Genomic DNA, 20,387 nt, shown 5'->3' on the forward strand with positions numbered 1-20,387 from the left:
CTGAAAAAGCCAAAAGTGATGCTGTGGCTCAAGTGGTAGAGTGTAGAGTGTTAGCCTTAAGAAAGCTCAAGGACAGTGCCCAGGTCCTGAGTTCAAGCCCCAGTACTGCCCCCCCCCAAAAAAGACAATGTAGTAAGCACAGTGAAGCTTAAAAGCTACTATCTTAAGCATCTGCTACCTGCTAGATTCTATATCAGACACTAGAAATACAAACTGAGCCTAACAAGCCTTACAGTATAAAGGGGACTTTAGTGGAAAAATAGGGAAGAGGACCACATGACTGAAAGTAATTGTTGAGACAAGATGGTGGTAGTCTATAGAGAATTCCCAGTGTATGGGAATAAGAATAATAAAGCCACATTTAGAGTATGGTAGACCTAGTACCAGGCATTTATCCTGCATCCTTCTGATTAATCTTCATAGCAACCATGTGAGATAGATACCTTTTGTGTACTCTTGCTTCAAATGAGGAAACTGAGGAATAGAAGATCTCCCTGAACTTATGCAACAGGTAACCATGAGAGCAGCATGCAAGCTGAGCATTTAATTCTGTACGCATACTAACAAGCTCTCTGATGTTCTGATGATGACTGGAAAGATGTCTTGGGGTAGGTGGTCTTGGAAACTGTGGAGAAGGGTGACTGTGTGCTTTCAAGTCAGGGGTCCAAGCCAAGGAGGAAAACGCACTTTTCTCCAAATGATTAAGGACTTTTGTGGCTGTATCCAGCTGATAAGAGCTTCCATACAAACAAAGAAAACATTCTTCCCTCTTACTGGCTCGGAGACTATTGCTATGAGTGGAGTGAAGAACCTCCTAAAACAAGGTGGACAGGCTCTGGGCCAGACCCTCCTGTCAATTGCTGATTTCCCAAAACAAAGTTTAAACTGGGCTTATCTTAAGAAAATGGGGGTAGGAGGCTGAGAGGAACAACAAGAAGCAGTCTAGGCCAGGGCGATTTCTCCCTGTGTTCTCCCACTCCAGTATCACTGCCATACCCTGAGAAAGATTTAAGCTACTACTAGCTCACCTCCACCCAGTATGTGGGAAGTCTCATGACAAAAGGGATTCTAACTGGACAATGGACTTCCTGTCTGAATGCTTGCAAATGACATGAGAAATCATCTGGATTCTCTTACTTCAGATTTTTAATGATTTGAACTGGGGGTCAGGAAGGCAGAAGTCCAAGTGAGCCATGCAGAAGCAGCCCTGGATGTCTCCTAAGTAATGGGACTTTTGTCTGTTTCCTTTTCTAGCTCCTCATATCCTGTACTCTGTTTGAAACTACATGCCTGCAGGACCTGAGAGAAGTACTGAGGCCAGTACTGAGCCAGCTTTAGTATGGATATGCGTGCACACAAAACTTTAAACTTGTCAAATGCTTAAAGTAGTATTTGACATATAGTAGTCAGCAAGCATAAGCTGTTATTACTGAGTTTCTAAGGTGTTTGTCTGGAATGCTCTGATTCCAGCTTGCTTAGGAAGCTTTTCTCCAGCCTGATTGAGGAGCGCTACCTTCCCTTTGAACACAGCATTGTATGTGTGCCTTAGGGAAAATTATCCAACTCAATTGAGCCAGTGTCCTCCTCTGTAAAATGAGAGGAGCATCTGCTTCATGTAGAACGAATTCAAGAGAATGCCTAGCCATTTACAGTACTCTTAGTTCCACTAACTACTTTTTCCCTTATTAGGTTCAAAACAAGTACAGGTGTAAGCCAGTGCTCTTTGTAGTCTCCTTGCCTTTTCTGTGCCTGTGCTTCTAACAAACTATTGAGGCTAAAAGTAAAAATTAGATCTTCATACACTAAGAAAGGATTTTGAATACAAGCATGATTCCCCTTCCCCCAAAACAACCTCAGGGGGCTCTCAGTTTCAAATACTATCTTCTTTCCACATCTACTTTGTTTTGTTGTTGTTTTGGCTGTCCTGGGGCTTGAACTCAGAGCCTAGACACTATCCTTAAGCTTTTTCAAGGCAAGTGCTCTAGCAGTGCCTCTTCAAGATTTTTCTGTGCATGTGGTACCAAAGACTAACCCAGGGCTTCATGTATGCTAGCCATGTACTCTACCACTAGGCAACACTCCTGGCCCTCCACATTTTTTTTTCCTTGTTGGTCAGGGGGCTTGAAATCTGGGACCTGGGCGCTATCCCTAAGCTCTTCAGCTCAAGGCTACCTCTGGGCCTGGTTGTTGTCCCTGGCCTCTTCAGCTCAAGGCTACAGCACCATTTCCGTTTTTCTAGTGGTTAATTGGAGATATGAGCCTCACTGACTTTTGTGCCTAGGCTGGCTTTGAACCTCGATCCTCAGATTTCAGCCTCCTGAATAGTTAGGATTATAGGCGTGAGCCACTGTGCGCAGCTTGCATGCATGCTTGCTTGCTTGCTTGCTTGCTTGCTGCCTGCCTGCCTGCCTGCCTGCCTGCCTGCCTTCCTTCCTTCCTTCTTTCCTTCCTTCCTTCCTTCCTTCCTTCCTTCCTTCCTTCCTTCCTTCCTTCCTTTGACTCCCTTTTCCTTCTCCCCCTCTATCCATCTTCCCCCTCGCCCTCTTTCCTTCTCCCACTCCTCTCCTCCCTTTTTAAATTCAGTCCTCCTGCTTGCTAGACAAGTGCTGTTGTGTTCATGTTCTGGTTATTTTTGAGATAGCATCTTGCTTTTTGCCCCAGTCTGCACTTGGACCACAGTCTGCCAGTTTTAGCTTTCTGCCCTTGCTGGGATGACACCTGTACACCATCAGCTCCTTCTATTGCCAGAGACTCTTGGAGATTTTTTTTTTCCTTTGGCCCTGACTGGTTCAGAACAGCAATTCTGTCTCAGTCTCTCAACAGCTGCTAGTGTTATAGGCATAAAACATTAGCCCCCCTAGTTTTTTGTTGTTTTTTGTTTGTTATGACAGGATCTCACTATGTAGCCCACACTGTCCTAGAATTCGTGATGTTCCTAGCTCAGCTTCTGACTGCTAAGATTACAGGATTATAGGAATGTGTTATCACACCCAGTCCATATCTGTTCTTTAATCTCAATTTCATAACTTTTTTGGGTCAGTTGTAGGGTTTGAACTCAGGGCCTGAGTGCTGTCCTTAGGCTTTCTCAAGACTAGAGTTCTACCACTTGAGCCACAGCATCATTTCCAGCTTTTTTATATGTATATGTGGATATGTGGTACTGAACCTGGGTCTTCGTGCATGTTAGGAGCACTCTACCACTAGGCCAAACTCCCAGCCAAGGGATTGCACCATCCTGAGGAGGTCCCAGGAAAGCTTTCCCCTGGCCATCCTTCCTTTCAACACCTTAAACACCTCTTTTTCTCTATACTCCCTGTGTCCCAAATAACACCAAAGGGGAAAAATAACAACCATCTGACTTATTTGCAAGGACAAATCATATAGGAAGTGACAGTGTACTTAAAATTAGATCACCTTGCCTGGATGAAAGATGTGGGGCTTACTGTGGGATAGAAACAAATGATGCCTGTCAGAGAATATAAGGTTCATGGAGATTGGGAATTCCCCTTCCCCCCCCAAAAAATATCAGAAATCCCCACTGAGGCAAAATGTAGATTTTTATTATACATCTGGCCTTGATGTCAGAAACAAGTTAACACTTGTCCCTCATGCTTGGCAGTATTTTTTCTTCTCTCTGACTCATAATGTTAGTAGGTTTTATTAAAACCAGGACTCTGGGGCTGGGAATGTGTCTTAGTGATAGCGTGCTTACCTAGCATGCATGCTTGGCTAGCATGCATGAAGCCCTGGGTTCCATTCCTCAGTACCACATAAACAGAAAAAGTCAAAAGTGGCACTGTGACCCAAGTGATAGAGTGCTGGCCTTGGGCAAAAAGAAACTAAGGGACAGTGCCCAGGCCCTCAGTTCAAGACACAGGATTGGCAAAACAAACTAGGATTCCATGACAGTCAGCTCAGGCCTTTGTTAGAGTCTGTTGTTGAGTTGTGGTTACAATTTTCTTCAGGCATGGTGGGGAGAGCAAAAGAAAGTGATATAATTGGCAAGATTTAACCTGCCACTTTCTACTCTGCCTTTGACAACCAGAATACCAGGGTTTGGTCAACAGCCTTCTCAAAAGATGCCCCATTGCCCCTCATCTGCTTGTTAAGGTTTTCAGAGCTGTGTCACCGGGAGGAGACTCCAGTTGAAAACCTCACCATAGTACTACCATTCTTTGTTTGCAGTGTGTCCCTTGCCTCCAGAGCCAGAGAATGGTGGCTACATCTGTCACCCTCGACCCTGCAGAGATGCCCTGACAGAGGGCAGTGTAATTGAGTACCTGTGTGCAGAAGGCTACATGTTGAAGGGTGACTACAAATACTTGACCTGTAAGAATGGCGAGTGGAAGCCAGCCATGGAGATTAGCTGCCACCTTAATGAGGGTGAGTCTTCAAGTGATAATTGGGGGAGGGAGGAAGCTGTCTGGGTTGTGCTTTCTTCCAGCTCTCATAGAGTAGTACATGCTTCCTCCAGAGTGCCCTTGGCTGTGCTACAGCCCTGTAGTCTCAATCCTTTGGGATTGCATGTCTTAGTGAAAGACATTGGGGTTGCTGGAGCATGTCCTAATGCATTTTGCTGAGCCTCTGAAGGACTCTGTGTCTTTACGAAGCATCTGCCCTGCCCTTTGATGTTCAAGAACTCTGGTGTTCTTAGCCAGGTACTGGCAGTGTTCTACTAGCACAATGAGCACAATGCTAACACCTTCTCTAGGGTCTCTAATTTCATCATTCCTTGAATGGGAAGGGACTTTTGTTATGGAGCTGGACAAAAGCTCCTCTCCCATCATGTCTTATATGATAGGAAAAGCCTGCTGCTTGAAGGGAAGTATTGTATATATCATATGGTCATCTTTAGGTTCCATATTTGGGCTTCTATTCCTGAACATGTTTAACTTGTGACACATCAAAAGAAGGTAGAAACTAATCTGAGATTTACAACAAAGGCTGAGGATAAAGACAGACTTATTACATAGTTATCGTGTCACATGGGGAAAATCATGATAGATCGTGGTCATGATAGGACATGCCCATTTTATGGTTGAGTTCACCAGGGTACTATTAAGAATGGAATCAGAGTGGTTTATAAAGATAAGATTCCCTGGTTAAGTGAGTTTAGTTATCAGGTGGACCTCAGTAACTGAGAGTGAGGGGGGTTTCCTTATTCAAGAAGCAGGAAACTTTCCAGGCGCAGCATATGTACTAAGACTGCTACATGCTGTCTTCCTGAAAAGCTTGGGCCTGAGGTGTCTCTGTATAGCACTGTGCATGGGACAATTGACTGCATCAGCAGCTCTGGGGCCCATTTTTATGTGTCTGGATAAAAACTACTTCTGGTGGGGAGTGGGAAGAAAAAAAACCTGTTTCTGGCAATGACTTGTTTTCCATAGACAAAGAAACCCACACGTCACTTGGAGTTCCTGCACTGTCCATAGTGGCGTCTACTGCCAGCTCCGTGGCACTTATTCTTCTCCTCGTGGTGCTGTTCGTGCTGCTGCAGCCAAAGCTGAAGTCTTTCCATCATAGCAGGTAAACCCAGTGCTGCTTTGGGTTAGGTAGCAGGCATCCCTATGGGTCTAGTCTTGAATTGACTGCAGGAGTCTGGCAATGTAGCTGCTGGTGGTGTAACAGCCTCTGCTGGTCTGTGCAACCTGCGGTAATGGAAGGAGAAGGCCTTACCATGTATTAAACTATGGCACTGAACTTGTGTTTCACATACATTTTACCTAAATCCTCACAGGAACATTATAGACAGGACACTGAGGCTGAGGGAAGCTGAGTCATTCATTCAGGGGCATAACTAAAGACATACCTCAGGAGCTAAGTTGGGAACCCAAATCATCTCAACTCCAGAGCAGGGTCATTTCCTCTTTATCAGTGGTACTCATAGTATGTACCAGCAGCAATGGATTTTCAGCCCTCCAGGTAATGTTGATATATGCCCATATTTTCAAGCTTCTGCTCTATATTCTTGGTTCTAATCTTTACTGTACCTGACCTCTCTGAGAAACATTTTGATTTATTTGGTTTTAGCTTTAGCCTTTCATAAAAAGCTTCTCAGGTAATATACTACACTGTAGGAAAAATGAAAAGAGTGAGGGGTTTTTGTTTTGTTTTTCTTCTTTTTTTTGGCCGTTTATGAGTCTCCTTTTTCCCAACTTAGTGCATGATCTATGAATTATCCCAGTCTAGGATGGACAAGGTGATAGATAGGTTTAAGGGAGGGCCAGTAAGTGATGGGGCCACGATAGGAGTGGCTCTGAGTGCATCTCTTAATAGTGGACTTCTTTTTGTGCCACACCATTTTGGCTTTTGCAGTTGTGTGGTCTCTTTGTTCTACACTGTCTTTGAGGAGTATATCTTTTATCTTTTATAGTCAGTCATAGTTCTATGTCAGTCACTGTTGTGGTCCACAGATGAAGCTCCAAAGCAAGCTACGTTCAGTAAAATCCTCCCAGTTTGGAAGTTACAGACAAGGACCAGTCTAAATTTAGTTTAGGTTTTTTTTTGTTGCTGTTGTTGTTTTTGTGCAGTGTGTGATTTTTTTTCCTTTTATTTTGTTTGAAGGGGTAATATAACTTATTTTTTAAAGTTGTTAATAAAAGAAAAAATTGGGATTTGTTTACTTGAAAAAAATCAGCTATTTCCACATGAAGGCAGGCCTACATAATCTGCATTTCATGTATGTTAGGGATTTTTATTTCTTTATTAACTAGTTAGCCAGTATGTCTGTTGAAAGTAACCAGTTGAACTCGGTGTAGTGGATCACACTTATAATCCTTGCTGCTCAGGAGGCTGAAATCTAAGGATTGAGGTTCAAAGCCAGCCCGGGCACTAATGTCCCTGAGATTCTCATCTCCAGTTAACAACCAGAAAATTAGAAGTGGCAGTAGCCTTGAGCTGAAGAGCTCAGGGAAACACCCAGGCCCAGAGTTAAAAAAAAAAAAAACAACCCAGCTGATTTTTTTTTGCCTGTGTAGAAGAGACATTTGATTTTAGGGTTTTGGTTTGTTTGTTTGTTCTGCCAGTCCTGGGGCTTGAACTCTGGCCTGGGCATAGTCCCTGAGCTTTTTTACTCAAAGTTAGCGCTCTACCACTTGAGCCACAGTGCCACTTCCAACTTTTTCTGTTTCTTTGGTTGCCAAGGACTCAAAACCCAGGGCTTCATGAATGCTAGGCAAACATACTAAGCCACATTCTCAGCCCAGGTTTGGTTTTAATTATAACCCCCCCCAATTTAAATTTTCATTTCATACCATGTACATGTCTTCCTTTCTAAGTGGTAACAACAACTTATTTTGAGTAAACATAAGATAGACACATACCACGTATACCACTGCTTCCTTCCTATGCTACAATGCTATCAGAGTTTGCCTCCTTCTAAAACCTGAGCAGTTTTCAGGGTGTTGCTTCTCTCAATCTCAGTACAATTGTTATTTGAATTAGGTAGCACAGTTGTATCTGCAAGTATATATAAGAGATCAAGAACTTGGTTGCATAGTTAAGCAAAGATAATATGGGCTGGGAGCTGAAATGACACAGCCTTACCTACTATCGTAAAAATGAACTGGCATCCAGCCCTGAGGAAATTATTAGAAACATCCAGATTGTGGGACATCCTATAAGATAGCTGATGTGGACTCTTCAAAAATGTCAGTGTTATAGTAAAAAAAAAAAATGTCAGTGTATACTGCTATTGATTAATATATGTGAAAGGGATGGAGCATCTAAATGCAGAGTATGATCCTTCCTTTGATCCTAGATGGGAACAAAAATCACAACTGAAATTGATATATTTGTGACTAGTTAGGAGGTATGTATGATAATATTATAGCCAAGTCACAATTTTGGTATGTATTGATGCTTTAGTTATTTGGAAGGGGAAATTCTGAGGAAATAAATATCTTCACTATACTCTCAAATGGTTCAGGGAAAAAGGCATGTGGTTATGTGTAACAAAAAGTGTTACCTATCTGGGCATTGTGGCCCATTCTTATAATCCCAGGATCATTCAGTAGGGTAAGGTAGAGGATTGTAATTCAAGGCCAACCTGGACTGTATCTCTTGTCTCAAGACAAGAATGATCCCCAGACAAGATACCTCAAATGAAATTGAATTAGAGAACATGCTTATCTGCACACACCAATTTACTGTGTATCTCATTCATATATAGTTCAGGAAAATCAGAACAGTGTTGGGCGACTCATGTTTACATAGTAAAACTGTTAAAAAGCAAAAGCAAAGGAATGGCTGGGCATTGTCTGTAATAATAATAATTATTATTATTTGGGAGGCAATAATCAGGAGGACTGAGGTTAGAGGCCAGCTCTGACAAAAAGATAGCAGCACTTATCTCCATAAAAAAGTCAGATGTAGAGCTGTGAGTATGGCCTAGTGGTAGCGTGCTCACTTAGCATGCATGAAGCCCTGGGTTCAATTCTCCAGAACCACATACACAGAAAAAGCTGGAAGTGGTGCTGTGGCTCACTCAAGTGGCAGAGTGCTAGCCTTGAGTAAAAAGTGTCAAAGGACAGTGCTCAGGCCCTGAGTTCAAGCCCCAGGACTACAAAAAAAAAAAGTCGAATGTAGTATTACATTCCAATAATCCCAATTGTAAGCATGAGAATCACAGTCTAAAGCCAGCCAGCGCACAAAGCACAAGACCCTATCTGAAAAATAAAATAATTAAAACTCAAAGAACAAAGGGTCTAGTTCTAGTAATAGAATCCCTGATTTACACGTATAAGGCCCAAAGTTTATACTTCCACAGTACCAAAAAGTAAAAAAAAAAAATAATTATAATAATAATAATCAAAGGAGTAATTTCCATGCATGATAAGAAAGGAAGAGTGATTGAGACAAATACTGAGGGCATCTGGACAGTGGGTAGAGTTGTCCATTAGTGTTACCTTTGAAACAAACCAGTGAACTGTTTGTAGGCTTTTGTATTCATTCTTTCCTGTGTTTGTGTTATAGATTGATATTTACATTTATTAAAAAGGCAAAAGGAACTTAGAAGTATGAAATTCTTTGGATTTCCAGCCCAGTATCCCACTTACTTTTCTCTTTTACCTTACCACTCTCACCCCACCCCCTCCACTCTTTCCATGTCAGTCTTTTCATCCATCTCTTAAAAGTTTTATGGAGGGAGATATAATCCATATACCATAAAATGCACCCACGTGAACTGTACAGTAAGTAGCTTTTAGGATATATATGATATGTGCCATGTGTGTACTCTCTTCTTAGCCCAGCTATGCTGAATGAATGGCTCTTTTTGTAGTCACTAAGTCTTAGCATTTGCACAGAACACAGGGCCAGTTGCCTGTGATACTCACAGGTTAAAAGCATCAGGTCTCTGGAAATAACTGGATTCAAATTCCAAGCCCATGCCTTTACCAGTTCAGTGATTGTGGTCAACTTACTTATATCTGCATATTTTTTTGAATCCCTACCTGAAAGCCGAGGATGGAGTGTGATAAATTTAAAACACTTAGGGCTGTGCCTGATACAAATACGTGCTGAAAAAAATGACAGCTTTTGATGGTATTGACGGCGTTTACTTATCTGTGTGTTTATTCTGATTCTTTCTTTGTCTTTTCCTTCTCTGTTCCAGGCGTGACCAGGGGGTATCTGGAGACCAGGTCTCCATCATGGTTGATGGCGTCCAGGTTGCATTACCTTCATATGAAGAGGCTGTGTATGGCAGTTCTGGTCACTGCATACCACCTGCTGACCCCAGAGTGCAGATTGTGCTGTCAGAAGGATCTGGGCCCAGTGGGAGGAATCTGCCAAGAGACCAGCAGCTGCAAGGCCAAGGGGCCTGCTCCTCTGCCAGTACGGAGGATGAAGCCCCTGGCCAATCAGGACTCTGTGAAGCCTGGGGCTCCCGGGGCTCAGAAACTGTGATGGTGCATCAGGCAACCACCTCTTCCTGGGTGGCTGGATCAGGAAGCAGCCAACTGGCACACAAAGACACTGTGGACTCAGAGAACAGTGACATACAAAGCCTTTTATCCCTCACGTCAGAGGAGTACACAGATGGTAGGTGGTCTGTGCTGAACTTGAATTTTTAACTGTTTTCTCACTCTCAGCAAGGACTGTAAAGACTATAAAGTTCTCTAATAATTAGCATATGTTTAAGAAAAAATATGATAGTGCCCATACTAATAGGATTTTATCCTTAGTGTCAAGTAAGGACATCGATAAATTTTGAATTTGGAGTCTCTAAAACGATTTATGACCATAGGACTTGTGCGAAGCCAAAAGGTAGATAGCTGGATCACACAGCTGGTGGGGGTCACAGAGCTGGCAACTAGCTTTAAGGAGGAGGAGGAGGAGGAACTTAAGCAGGACTTTTTGTAGTCTGGTGGAGATTGAGAGGCTAGGAGAGAAATGGAAATGGCTGGATCAGCAAGAGGAGTATTTATGTTGGTGGAACCAAAGGGTACCAGGCTGACTTTTGAGGTTTTATCACAGAGGCAGTAGGAGAAAATGAGCCAGGAAGGCCTGGAAAAGAGACTAGCTTAGGAAATTTTATTTATTTACACAAACTATGGGCCTCCAGCAGTATGGAAAAAAAACCCTTTAAGTAACCACTGTGATTTTCCTGTCTTCTTTGCAGATATTCCACTATTGAAAGAAGCATGAGAGCTACTGCTAGCCTCTCTCCTGTCTGTGAGGATCCTCTCTGCCCTTCTTCCTTCTCCCTGTGGGTTGGAGCACCTTCTCCACTCCAGTCACCCTACCAGGATACCTGAGCTGCCATCTGTATCTGTCGTTGAGGGCCTGCAGGCCACCTTGTTGGAAACTCAAGGAAGATTCTCACTGTCTCCCTGCTAGACAGCTGGAGAAGCTGGCTCTTTGCCTGGCCCAGCTTTCCCATCTGTTGGGGACATATTTGAATGTGCTGGATCGAACCTTTCCTTCCCCTGAGCCTCTGGGTCCCTTCCAGCTAGCTCTCTCTGACAGCAGTCCCCATAGCTGTGTGGGCCTGAGCGCTGCTGTGTTTACTTGTGCCTTTCCCCAACCCTGGTCAGTTTCCCTGTTTTGCAGGCCTGTTGCTGTCCACAGGCCTTAGCAGCTACTGGCCACCTGCATACAGGTTGGACCTGGGGCTGGCATTGCTGCCCCTTACAGATCCAAGAATGAGAGTTCTTAAATGACTCTCACTGGGGCAGGAGTGTAGCCCCTGGGCTTCCCCTGTGTTGACTCCAGTCAGCATATTTCTTTGACTAAGGATAGTGGATTTAAAAAATTATGCCAAAGCCATCCCAGCACCCAGCTGTCCAGCTCAGGTGCAGGCTCCTGGCCTGATCTGTGTTGAGAGTTTCCAAGAAGCATCCAGAAGATCTCAAGGGAGGGAAAGATGTCTGAAATGTCTTCCTAATATGGAAGTCTACACTTCCTGCTTCTAGCATTGGCTGCCTTGGCCTCAGATTTTTGTTCCCTGGATAAAGGGAAGTTGTTTGAGGCCCTCTGGGCTCCATCTTAGACAGCTCTGGCTTCTTTGCTACTCACAGGGCTTGAGATTTGCTGAAATGCCATCACACGCTCATCTGGGCTTCAGCAGCCCAGGCAAGCTGTCCCTTTCTGGGTTTGTGGTGATGGAGGGGAGGCTGAGAGGCACAGACTAAGTCCCCGGGGGGCTGCAGGCAGCTCCAGCCCGGTCCTGAGGATCCTCCTCACCGCAGTCACGTGCCTTAGTAACTGTGCCAGGAAGTGGCCTGCTGCATCGCTGCTTTTCTTCACCTGCCCTTTCCTATGCCTCTCTGCATGTTGTTGCTGACAGGCCATTCCTTGTCTTCCTTCAATCCTGAAGGATGGGCTGAGAAACAGTTTCCAGCCCCCTAGCCTTTCCAGCTGAGATAGGCTGATGGTGCCCAGCCTGATTCCCAAAGCCGCTTTAGGATGAAGCTTGGAGTCCAGGCCCTGGGAGGGGGAGCCCCAGCGATGAGGGGAGCCCAGGCCACTGTGATGGGCCTCTTATGGCCTCACATTGAATGCTAAACTGGTTAGACAGCTGAGCTTTCCCATCTCCAGAAGATAGATGTGGTATTATGGAATGTTTGCTTTTGCTTTTTTTTTGTCCCTGAGCTCGGGGGCTGGGAATCTTCGAAGCTGACCCTGTTCTGCACCTCTGCTCCTCCCACAAGCCTCTCTGGGACAGTAAAAATAAAAAGCCCAGTGTATTTTCAGTACCTGACCTAACGGAGTTAGCTCCAGGTATAAGTGTCCTCAAAGATAGGAGGACACCACCCTCTTCCCTCACAACGCACTTTACTCCCTGGTCATCCTGGCCTCCTGCTGCCCTCGTCTTCTTTCCTCTCAGGGTAAGGGAAGTGCCTGCTGTGCCTGCTGGCCACTCCCACATATCCCCATCTAGGAGTCCTGTCTGCCGTGCCCAAAGTCCAAGCAAGCATGGTTGACTAGGAAAGGGGCTAGAAAAGGTGCCAAACTCAAAGGCTGAAGCCTGAAGAGAGGCGAGACTCAACCTTTTAGTGGGAGCTGGCACAGGCCCATCTGGGAGAGTTCCAAGAACCCAGCTGTCTTAGCACACATGGCTCTCTTTCACCTTCATGGCACCCTTCCTTTTCCTTCTAGAAAGGAACAGGGAAAAGTGGGGAGCTGAGCCTTCCATGTTCATTCTATCTTCCCAAACCTGGCTTCTAGAACAGTTTTAAAATGGAAAATCCTATCTCCCTTTTTCTATCCCTATCCTGGGTGTTGCCCATAAGAGATTGCACTTTGTTTCAGGTTTATTCAGCCACATAGGCTTAGCCTTTGATAAAATGAACTTCCTTCCTTCTCCTGGTGCCTCCTTCTATCTCACCATCCATTTAGCTGCTCTGGAGATTACAAACCCTGGTTGTACCTGCTAAGGAGAAAAAAGTTTGATCAAATGAGCTCTTCTCCCTTCTCCTCCTTCACTGGTTTTGAGGAGACTCACTGGCTAGTGCAGGCACCACAGCTCACAAGATTGCAATTATTTCTCCCCCGACTTGCCCCAAATAGGTTTTTATTTTTGTTTTTTTTTTTAACCACCACCCATGTGCTGCTGTTTCTGGGACTTTTGGGCTTCATCCCTGGCAGAGTGCCGGGACTCCACAAATGCCTTGTGGTGGAACCTGGCTAGAGGCAGGACCATAGCAGATTACAGGCTGATGGGAAGGAGCCTGGAGTAAGAGTGAAGAAACTAGCCATAGCCATGCTTTCCTGACCTCCCCCCTAGGAGAATCCCACACAAGACTTGTCTAAGAGATGGTCAGCACCAAAGGACTCTTATCAAGGTTGTTTTGAGTGTTTTTTCTGGTTTGTTTTGCTTTTTGTTTTGGCACACTTCAACTGATTCAATGCATGTTTTATATCTTGGTGACTTAAAGTCGCACTCTTAATCAACTTTCAAGGTCCAGAATACAGTGAAAATCACTTAAAATTTCCGTCCCTCCCATGCCTTAGTTTATTAGTGAGTAGTCAGTTGTGTGTTGTGTTCCTGTTTCACTGGATATAAACTGTGAAATGGGCTGAATCCTGGCCACTTTGTTTTGTTTTATAAGACATTTCAATATATATTCTACAAGCACTCCATTTGGAAGAAACAAACACCTTAATACTGTCTTCCTCATTAATTTTGCCCTCCTGCTCCCAACCCCAGCTTTACATTACTATGGAGAAGCTGGATGGCAAGACAAGACAAAGGTTACTTTTCCCGCTTTATGAATGGGGACTTGGGATAGATGGCACTCGGCCTTTTTCCTCCTAATCCCATTGGAACTCAAGCACTGGCTTCCTGCCTAACAATGTCACCTCCGTTTCTGGAGAACATCCTTGCGTAGACAATGGAATTTACTGCAGACATTTTGAGGTCCTTCCCCCACCCCATTTCCTCCCCTTAAAATGCAAAGAAGGGCTAGAAGGAAGTGGCATACAGTCTTTGAGGCATATTTCCAGATATGTTTGCCAAGGCAGCAAGGCCAGGGCTCCTCTCCTGGGGCCGGTCAAATCTCTTGCAGAGCTTGGAGAGTGTTTTTCTTGTCAGCTAGTTGGGTTGAGTGCTATGATTACTGGTTCCCTGGAGAAGGAAAGGCAAGCTCAGCTTTACTAGGAAGTAACTCTTTAATTTCCAGTTCAAAACAGAATTTTGAACAAAGACCCCCCCCCAATGGTGAGCCCCCTACCAAGCTGCAGAGTTAGCCAGAGGGATGCCAGGGCAAAACTCTTGGATCATTGAATAGGAAGGGGAAATGGTTATGGTTTGTGTGGCAGGACCTACATCTGCCCTGGCTGCCTAATGTTGTCGCACCACTATGGAATTCTTTGCAGAAGGGTACAATGGATTGGAACAACACATGCAGAAATGACTGTGCAGGATGTCACTCAATCAGTTTGGGTTTGCTTTATTTTATTTTATATATATATATATTTTTTGGTATCCTGTACATTGCAGTGGGTGTGAAGATAGTATTTTAATATTTGTACAAAGTTTAATTTAATTTTAATTGTTCTATGTATATAACTGCATTTCTAAATAATAATAAAAAAATTCTTATGAAGCTAGCTGTGGAAGATGTGATCCTTCCAGAAGGTTTTTGTAGAAACCCTGGGTTGAAGAGTGAATGTAGACAAAAGTTCAGGAAGTGATGGAGCATTAACCATCGGGGAGGCTGCCCAACAAGATTCAGGAGTTGGCCAGGAGATTCTTCATGGCACAGAGACTATGACCATCAGAAGAAATCTGCCTCTTGTTCTAGTGACCTTGGAATACCAACCACTGTACTCGGGCTGAGTCTCTGCAGTAACCTGAACATTATGGTTTGGGCTACGTGAAATAATAACACATTGTCTAGGAGGTCATACAGTTATGTGGTGATGAGAGGGTCGGGGACATACAAGGTTGGGAGGAGCAGCAAGAGAACACCCCTAGCTGAAGTGGCATCTGAGTTGAGAGGCAAAGGGCCAGTACAGAGAGTCTAAGAGGCCTTGCTACCTGTGTGCAGGTGCAAGTAGAGCAGACTGCAAAGGCAATGGAAGCAACCAGGAACCTGGTGGGTGTAGCTGCTCCATGGCATTAAGGGGGGAGTGACTCAAAGCGCTGAGGGCCCGAGGGACGATGGAAAGTGAGTCTCTGCAGCCTGGCAGGGAGATTTGCACTGCACCCAAAAAGTAAGGAAGCACCTTGGCGCTTCATAACAGAGCAGTTTACTAAGACCTATAAAGGGATCGAGGGACAGGGAGCATCTGCTTGTGAAGAATGGATTAAAGAGGATAGAATGTTTTGAAAGGAGATCCCATGAAGAAGTTGTTGGCCTTGTTTAAGATGATACTTTTTCCTAGGGTAAACGTGGAATGGAGAGATGTTGGTGGATTGGAGAGATTTATTAAGATAGAATAAACAGTATGGTGACTGGATGTGAGGGGAAAAAGGCATTATAAGGTCTTATACAAACATCACTGCTGCAGTGCAGAAAAGGGGGAACTGAAGGGAGGGAAGATGCCTGCTATTTATTGAGTTTTGTCTTGTTTTTAAATGAATGGCAACAAAAGCTGATGTAACAGGTCTAGGTACAGCTCTAAGCATTTTGTGTACATAAACTCATGGTATCAGCATAGCAACTCCACTGGGAAGGACCCCACACTGTTTAAGAAAACAGTTGCAGAGAACACATCGTTTGTGCCAGGTGCAGCTAGATCCCAAGCAAAAGCAGGTAGTTCTACTGGAGTGACCAACTTCTATCCATCAGCCACTGCTTTCAGGCTCTCCTCACCAAGACCCTAATAGAAGTTACCCCACCCTCTCCGTTCTTGGGCTTTCTAGCCAGTGAGCTCCAGGTGCAAGAAAAACATTCATTTCAGGGGAGGAAAATAGCTCTTGTGAAGACTGGGCCTTTCACAGTGTGGGGAACATCTAAGCCTTGCAGAACATGATGAGACATGAGCCCACAAAGCCGCCACCTCGGATTCCAGGCTAGGAATGCGAATCCCATACAAGTGGAGAGCCTGGAGAAGAGAGATGGGGGTTAACTATGGGGTTGTCACTTTTGAGGAGGGGCAAAGGTAATGAAGCCTGAAGGGGCTGGCTCAGGATGTGTTTGTGACAAAGGACTCCCTCATCCCTGCTTCCCCCACACAAACCACCACTTTCTATTTGGCAAAGTGGAGACCTGCAAATAGCAACAAAAGAAGTAATTCTACTTCAATGGGTGTTTTCCTACATAATATATATAATCTTTTATATATGTATTATATATGTATATGTGTATATATATTAAAATTTTGTGCAGTATTTGAGTTTGAACTGAGGGACTTACCTTGCTAGGCAGGCACTCTGCCACTGGAGCCATACCCCTGCCTCCATCCCTTTATGCTTTTATATTCTTTATGGGACCTCATTTTCTGCCCAGACTAGGCTGAAACACGATCTTTTTTATGCTTCCTGAATACCTGGATGATGGACATGCCCCATTGCACCCAGCTTTTTGCTGACTAAGATGGAGTCTTGCTAACTTTTTTGCCTAGGCTGGCCTCAGAAACAATCCTGATATCAGCCTCACAAATAGCTAGGATTGCAAGCATGAACTATCAAGCCCAGCTTAGCTAAAAATACTGTTAAGTCTACAAAAACAATATTCATTTCAGATAATCGGAAAGGAAAATTACCTATAATGTATAAAGGTAAAAGGTAATTTATAGAGCTGGGAATGTGGCTTATTAATAGTTTGCCTAGGGGCCGGGAGTTTGGCCTACTGGTTAAAGTGCTTGCCTAGCATGCATGAAGACCCAGGTTCGATTCCTCGGTACCACATACATAGAAAAAAGCCGGAAGTGGTGCTGAGGCTCAAGTGGTAGAGCTCTAGCCTTGAGAAAGTCCAAGGACAGTGCTCAGGCCCTGAGCTCAAGCCCAGGACTGGCAAAAAAAAAAAAAATAGTTTGCCTAGCATGCACGAAACCCTAGGTTTGATTCCTCAGTACCACGTAAACAGAAAAGTCTGGAAGTGGTGCTGCAGTTCAAGTGGTAGAGTGCAAATCTTAAGCAAAAGAAGCTCAGGGACAGTGTACAGGCCCTGAGTTCAAGCCCCAGGGCTGGCCCTCAAAAAAGTTAATTACTTTCTTCTATACCTTTTTATATTTTCCTCACAAAAGAGCATTTAATTCTGCAGTTTCAAAAATGACGGCATGGTTTGGTGATACTGGTTTTTTGGGTACTATCCTGAGCTTTTGAGCTCATGGTAGTGCTCTACCATTTTAGGCACAGCTCTACTTTCGGCTTTTTGGCTACGTGGAGATGAGTCTTAAGGACTTTCCTACAAGGGCTGACTTTGAATCATGAGCCTCAGATATTAGGCTTCTGAGTAGCTGCTATTACAGGAATGAGCCATAGGAGGCCTGGTCTTGGTGATGTTTCTTAAGAAATGAATTTACTACCAGGTGAGCTGGTGGCTCACACCTGTAATCCTAGCTACTTAGGAGACTGAGATCTGAAAATCACGGTTCAAAGCCAGCCCAGGTACTAAAGGCCACCAGAAATTAACCACAAGAAAACCAGAAGTGACACTGTGGCTCAAGTGGTAGAGTGCTGCTAGCCTTGAGTTGAAGATGTCAGGGACAGCGCCCAGGCCCAGAGATCAAGCCCCATGACTAACAGGGGAAAAAAGTATTATGATTGGAAACAAAACATAAATTGAAAACCATAAGCATCACATTTTGTAGACTTGGAAACCTGTTGCAATCTCACAAAACGTCTCATTTTAAAGGCTGTATATGTTAGTAATTAAGACTGAAGGTTATCAAAACTTCTTATACTTTTTCCCTTAGGATATGACATTGGAAATGAGACTGCTAAAAAGATGTTCATTTTTAACAATATGACATGTCTCAAATTGCCCGCCAGAAATTAAGTGGTTACTTTCATTTGTACAATCTCAGTAACATTGGAGAAAATGTGATTAAAAAAAAATACACCATGAATGCTTAGCACCAAATAAGAACTGGAATTTACTGTTGAAAAAAAATACAGCATTTGAAAGAAAATGCTACTGTTTTACTTCACTTTTTCCTTCTGTTCCTGAAATTGGTTTTTTAAAATACGCTTGCTAACTCACTCTTTGCAAGTTAAAGTGCAGAGTTGCAAACAAAGCTGCAAGTTTATTGCAAAGAGTAACAAGCATATTTTAAAAAATTGAGCTAAGGGGCTGGGAGTTTGGCCTGGTGGTAGACTGCTTGCTTAGCATGCACGAAGACCCAGGTTCAATTCCTTGGTACCACATTTTATAGAAAAAAAAGCCGGAAGTGGTGCTGAGGTTCAAGTGGTAGAGCTCTAGTCTTGAGAAAGTTCAAGGACAGTGCTCAGGCTCTGAGCACAAGCCCAGGACTAGCAAAAAAATAAATGAATAAAATAAAAATAAAAATAAAACCTTTAAAAATTGAGCTAAAAAGACAAAACTGATTTCTTTTTCCAAGTCAAAATTCACTCTCTCTCTCTCTCTCTCTCTCTCTCTCTCTCTCTCTCTCTCTCTCTCTCTCTCTCACACACACACACACACACACACACACACACACACACACACACTGCATTCCTACCACATCTGTGTTCATATAAAGCCTGCAAGCTGTCAATAAGGGAGCTCTTAACCTCTGGTACTTCAGACAGAATTACTCATTTTTGAAGATTCCCTGGTAGCTTTTGTTTCCTTCCTATTTGATAAAGAGAAGGAATACTTTGGAGTTGGGTGTTAAGAAAACACTGTGTTGGGGCCGGGAGTTTGGCCTTGTGATTAAAGTGCTTGCCTAGCATGCATGAAGACCCGGGTTCGATTCCTCGGTACCACATACATAGAAAAAAGCCGAAGTGGTGCTGAGGCTCAAGTGGTAGAGCTCTAGCCTTGAGAAAGTCCAAGGACAGTGCTCAGGCCCTGAGCTCAAGCCCAGGACTGGCAAAAAAAAAAAAAAAGAAAAGAAAACACTGTCTTTAGAACTTTTCTTGGGAATATTAGTTAATTTGAATAAAGAATCAAAGGAAGGTATTCTGAGAGGGACACAGAGGTACAATGCATCTGAGCATATAAAATAACATGAACTCCAAGAAATTGAAACAAGAAGCTTTTGGGGTTTGTTTCGGTTTGGTTTGGTTTGGTTTGGTTGCAGAGGCACAGAAATGGAGGGACAGAGGAGCAAATACAGCAGTGGTACTCACTAGACATTATGTTGAAAATAAACTATCCAATTTGTGGATAGGATGGGAGGGTGAAACTGGGTGAGTAAAGGAAGGGGTGACATCCAAAAAGAAATGTGTCCCTGAATTCTGTAACTGTAACCCCTCTCTACATCACATTTATAATAAAAAAGAAAGATTAGACCAGGAGTGTGGCCTAGAGTTAAAGTGCTTGTCTAGCATGTACAAAGGGTTTGATTCCTCAGTACCACATACCCAGAAAAAGCCAAAAGTGGTGCTGTGACTCAAATAGTAGAGCACTAGCCTTGAACAAAAAGTGTCCAAGGACAGTGCCTAGGCCCTGAGTTTAAACCCTAGGTCTGGCTACATACATACATACATAAATACATACATACATACATGCATACATACATACAAAGGGTTAACTGGGTACCAGTGGCTAATGCCTGTAATTCCAGTTACTCAGGAGGCTGAGATTTGAGTATCCCAGTTCAAAGCCAACCAAGGCAAAGAAGTTGATGAGACCTAATCTCCAATTAACAAGGGAAAAACTGGAAATGGAGTTGTTCTCAAGTAGTAGAACACTAGCTTTCAGTAAAATAGTCAAGTGAGAGCGAGAGGTCCTGAGTTCAAGCCCCAATTTTGGCCCAAAAATAAAAATAAGGAAAGATGGTCACTAAAGCTTAAAAAGATTTATGTGGATATGGGCAAGGAAGAGAACAATGAAAGATTAAAGTGGACAGAAGCCACGAAGGCCTCTACACTGTGAGAAGGACACTAAATGGAGCTCACGGAAGTGGTATTTTAGGTGATCTTGGAAAGGACACATCTTGGAGCAAGACAGGGGAGATGAACTGGTGTCACGGGTGGGGTGGCACATACCTTTAGTTGGCCCTTGGAAGACAGGCAAGACAACTTCAAATTCAAGGCTAATCTGGGCTACAGAGTAAAATTATGTCTCAATAAAAGAAAATACTGGAGATATGGTGTCATTCTAGGGTGTCCAAGGCCTTGAGGGAGAGCAAGAACACCCGGGGGACACAGCAGGCAGGGCTGCATTTGGAAAAGTCAAAAACAAGTGAGTCTGAGAATAGAGCATTAACAGAGTTTGCTGTGTCCCAGGTGCGTGTCTAGGTGCTTGGCCTCTGTTGCCAATGAGACAAAGAGGGGAAGACTATGACTAACCCTAACTTTGCAAAATAAACCAGTTCAAATTCATGAT

At 43.8% G+C, this 20,387-nt stretch overlaps 1 protein-coding gene across 2 annotated transcripts in view; it reads left to right on the forward strand.

Moving 5' to 3' along the window:
* The window catches only part of Susd6 (sushi domain containing 6), a 109,808-nt gene extending 95,487 nt beyond the window's left edge, over positions 1 to 14,321 (forward strand). For both annotated transcript variants that reach the window (XM_090344365.1, XM_090344364.1), the window contains exons 3-6: positions 4,186 to 4,383; positions 5,388 to 5,526; positions 9,614 to 10,041; positions 10,622 to 14,321. In XM_090344365.1, the coding sequence (XP_090200491.1) occupies positions 4,186 to 4,383; positions 5,388 to 5,526; positions 9,614 to 10,041; positions 10,622 to 10,647 (791 nt within the window). In that variant the 3' untranslated portion in view covers positions 10,648 to 14,321. The remainder of the gene's footprint in view (positions 1 to 4,185; positions 4,384 to 5,387; positions 5,527 to 9,613; positions 10,042 to 10,621) is intronic.
* The last annotated feature ends 6,066 nt before the right edge of the window (positions 14,322 to 20,387 follow it).

Source organism: Megascapheus bottae, chromosome 14, assembly GCF_031878675.1.
Source record: "Megascapheus bottae isolate mThoBot1 chromosome 14, mThoBot2.hap1, whole genome shotgun sequence".
NCBI classification, from domain to species: domain Eukaryota; kingdom Metazoa; phylum Chordata; class Mammalia; order Rodentia; family Geomyidae; genus Megascapheus; species Megascapheus bottae.